Source organism: Mya arenaria, chromosome 3 (genome assembly GCF_026914265.1).
Source record: "Mya arenaria isolate MELC-2E11 chromosome 3, ASM2691426v1".
Lineage (NCBI taxonomy): Eukaryota > Metazoa > Mollusca > Bivalvia > Myida > Myidae > Mya > Mya arenaria.
The window spans coordinates 92,234,892-92,239,342 of record NC_069124.1 but is presented as its reverse complement, the minus strand read 5'-3'; the positions used below and the strand labels follow the sequence as shown (position 1 = coordinate 92,239,342).

Below are 4,451 nucleotides of genomic sequence, written 5' to 3'. Positions count from 1 at the left end.
TTTAATATATGTATATATGCGCGCGCGTGTGTCTGTCTGTCTGTCTATCTATCTATCCCCTTTTCCATGTTTTCCAATAATGCACCTTATCCATCAGCTGCATATCGGCTTTTTTCTTTAAAAAGAGCAAATGGGACAACCCGGCAATCTTGACATTAATGCTTACTACCGAAAAACGCATAAAGTCCGCCGTACATATAATTCCATTTCCCCACAATCTTTATGGTAAAGAGCATTGGACTCGGCCCACGGATATCATAACTATGCTATTTGTCTTAAATCGCATCAGAAACAGATACCATAGGATATCCCGTTTCTTGGCAACAGCCACACTTAAAACTTTTTTGAAATATTATACATGTATATATATATATATATATATATATATATATATATATATATATATATATATATATATATATATATATATATATATATATATATATATATAAAAGAAATGTGTTTGAACCTCTACTATAAAACTACAATCCAGTTTAAATATGTAATAATTTGATATGATTTTCATTAATTAAAAGTTTAAAACACATTTTAAAAAAAAACAACAATAAAAACACTTTGTGCCTGTGACTTTATTTTCATCTTGGAACGAATAGCATGCGTAATGTCATACTGCATTAATTACTATAAACATAGTGCACAATGAATAACTAGCAACACACGATACTAGTTAGAAACTGTATTAATATCTCATTTTGTCTGTTGAATGCGTCGTATTAGCGTCACGTTATTTCGGAAATGACGTGGTCGATATTTTACCACAGTCACAAACAGCGAAAATAATAAGTCATATCCATCTCACTGTTGAATCTGTCTTAAGCCACAGAAAAGCAAAACATGTTTTTGTACTTCGTTGTTTTCAATCTGGCATGTGGTAGTTCTGCTATGGCATCACTTGCCATTAACATAATAAAGTGGTTCAATGGCCCTAGGGAGTCCAGCAATACAATGGCCGTAAGGCGCCCAGCAATAGAACCTCGAAGTAAGCATCACATCTTTAGCGCTTCATACATATCGTTAGCTGTGTTGTATTCAGTTTGAAGTTCATCAATTTTGGTCTTAAGTTCGCTCGCCTTTGCAGAATATTTCCCGGCATCGCAATCCTTTAAATCGCCAATGATTTCCCAAACACCAACTGGAATTGTGATTATATTGATCACGGGTGTGGCAATCTTTAAGACATTATTTACTTTATCTACTATTTCACTGACCTTTGCCATTGCCACCATAGCTTTTGCCGTGTTAGGATTTTGCAGTATCGAATGCATTTCTTGTGTTGTTGCAACACCAAGTTCGGCTGCTTTGGAAAGAAACTCGCTAGTACTGGAAGCACTCGATTGCAAATCTTTCAATAAGACAACGGTATTTTTCATTCGTTGAAGAGCTGTTTTATCTTTTGCTAAAATTTCTTTTGCCTTTTTCATGAGGCCTTTTTCACTTATTGCCTGAACCACAGTCGCCGCCAATGATGCGCCTGATCCTACTCCGCTAACAGTTGCAAGAAGTGCTGCCGGAACACCGGTAGCCCCCGCTGTAAACGGTGCTGCTACAGTTAGACCAACCAACGTTACACCCGAGACAACAGACAAAGATTTAGTCAACACATTTGTCTTTTTATAGTTTTTGCCGGCTGCTTGCATTTCGTTATAAATATCAGTCAATGTTTCGATGGTTTCCTCCCGAAAGTCCAAAAATTTTGCAATGTCCCGTATAAATTCAGATCCCATTTTTACAATTAATATTTTCAACAATTAATCACTATATAAAGCTTAATTGGCTCAAGTTCAGATATCTTTTGTACATACGGATCATGACGCAGATGTTTTATATTGTAAGTTTATCTTATCAGTGAGGGCTGTTTATAATAATACGTATATATATGCAGTTTTAATTATAAATCAGATTCATTTTAACAACCCAACAACCTTTCATTTAGAAAGAAATGTTTATTTTGCATTGTCATAAATACCAAGAATATCAGCGTTCCCATTGAACAACTAAACGTCACCCGGATCTTTGCAGGAGTTGGATAGCTGGTCCTGTTTCCTCAAACTTTTCGACAAACATGTTCACAAACGTTTGTATTGACAATGCTCGGACAGTCGGCTTTCTCTCTTTTCTTTAAAATGTCTTTATTTTGCGCGCTGATGACTCAAATTTTGTGAACATAACAGATAGGTTTTGTCCGGACATAATACGGATGGTTTTAATTCGAAATCGCTGAATTGGACATATTAGAAGAGTTACACATATTATCGTTTGTTTTCTATTTTGAGTACTACTAAGACCGATGACAGATTTCAGTTTGTTTAGGCATTTATCAATTTTTTAGTTGCATGTAAGTGATCACAATTATGTTGATAAATGTTTTTCGCTAATTTTCAAAAGCCATTGGCGACATGGACGGACGTTTTCGACCAACTGATGCACAGCAGGTACTGGTGAAAAAAATCCATATAACTTTGCTTACATTTATTGTTTCGATACAAAGCTTTGACTATTTTGTGCTATGAATGTTGGAAATTAGGAAAAGAAATCTAGATTTTTGGAAGGTTAATGCTTTAATGCCAGTAAACACATCTTAGCTTTTCTCAATTTTACAAAGCCAATGAATTATTTTTTCAATATTAAATTCCAGTAAACTAACTTTTTCGTACAGTAACTGTGCACAGGGCCAATACTCTTGACTGGGTTATTTTTGTACACACCTTTAGGCAGCAAACGCTGTTTACTAAACACCTGTAGCCGTTGTCTGCCAGGCTTTTCCAGCTTAAAAAAATCCCTTGGTCACATTGCATTAGAAAAACGATACAATCAACCAGAAAAGAGGCATTTCTGTCAAGGATATACGCTAATCATTCTCTAAGAGCAAACACATCACGAATCGTGAATATTACACTCCCAGCGCGTCTCAGTTGGAAATCATTGGCAGTGTATCATCTTCCTGCAGTGGTGGCTTTGGAATATACAGAACTGAACACCGAGTGCAAGCTCCCTCTGGCTTTCGACTGACACAATAGAGCCTTTGAATTAGCCACTACCTTTGGTAAATCACCCACATTCAGTGGTAAACTACTCACTTCCTGTAGTAAATCAGCGAATACGTTTGATGAATCAGCAACCGCCTTTGATAAGTCAGCACTGCCATTGTTGAACGGTACAATCTGAACAGCCTGTTGGTGCCAGTTGGGCTTGATCCACTTGTTTCAATTTATTGAATCCCTTAACAACAACGCTTCTTTGGCTTAGCCAAACACTTCCCTTTTTAGACAGTTGCGTCAATGTTTCGATCAACTACAACCATAAGAATGTTAAACTCTTACATTTTATATGCGTCTTGCAAGGACTATCTACATTAAAATAAAATGAAATAATATTGCCGTTTTAACTCTCTCAATTTCTCAGCGTCCGTCTTCCTTCTCGTTCACAGCCATTTTTATTACGATTGAACACAAATTATTGAATCTTATAACGTAAGTCTAGAAAGACAACCTCCTACCACCCACAAGGTCTTACGTCCTCCAACAACACACAATGTCATACGACCGCCTACCACACAGTGTCATACGACCGCCTACCACACAGTGTCATACGATCTCCTACTACACAGTGGCATACGACCTCCTACCACACAGTGTCATACGACCGCCTACAACACAGTGTCATACGACCGCCTACAACACAGTGTCATACGACCTCCTACCACACAGTGTCAAACGACCTCCTACCACACAGTGGCATACGACCTCCTACCACACAGTGTCATACGACCGCCTAACACACAGTGTCATATGACCGCCTACCACACAGTGTCATACGACCGCCTACCACACAGTGTCAAACGACCGCCTACCACATAGTGTCATACGAACTCCTACCACACAGTGTCATATGACCACATACCACACACCGTGTCATACGACCAACCATACGACCACCTACCATACTGTGTCATACGACCTCCCAGCAAACACAGTGTCATACGACCTCCTACCAAACACAGTGTCATACGACCGCCTACCACACAGTGCCATACGACAACCTACCACACACAGTGTCATACGACCACCTACCACTCACAGTGTCATACGATCTCCAACCACACACATTGTCATACGACCGCCTTCCACACAGTGTCATACGACCTCCTACCACACAGTGGCATACGACCTCCTACCATACACAGTGTCATACGACCACCTACAACACAGAGTGTCAAACGACCTCCTACCACACACAGTGTCATACGACCACCTACCATACTGTGTCGTACGACCTCCTACCATACTGTGTCATACGACCACCTACCACTCACAGTGTCATACGACCTCCAACCACACACATTGTCATACGACCGCCTTCCTCACAGTGTCATACGACCTCCTACCACACAGTGGCATACGACCTCCTACCACACACAGTGTCATACGACC

General features: G+C 39.4%; 1 protein-coding gene across 1 annotated transcript; it reads right to left on the bottom strand.

The window, feature by feature from the left end:
• Positions 1–1,007: 1,007 nt before the first annotated feature.
• LOC128226436 (uncharacterized) lies at positions 1,008–1,745 on the bottom strand. Its single transcript, XM_052936311.1, has one exon. The coding sequence runs from the start codon at positions 1,743–1,745 to the stop codon at positions 1,008–1,010; it is 738 nt and encodes a 245-aa protein (XP_052792271.1).
• Between the last annotated feature and the right edge of the window lie 2,706 nt (positions 1,746–4,451).

Excerpts from the sequence above, each read along its gene's own strand:
- LOC128226436 (XM_052936311.1), bottom strand. The coding sequence starts at position 1,745 with ATGGGATCTGAATTTATACGGGACATTGCAAAATTTTTGGACTTTCGG.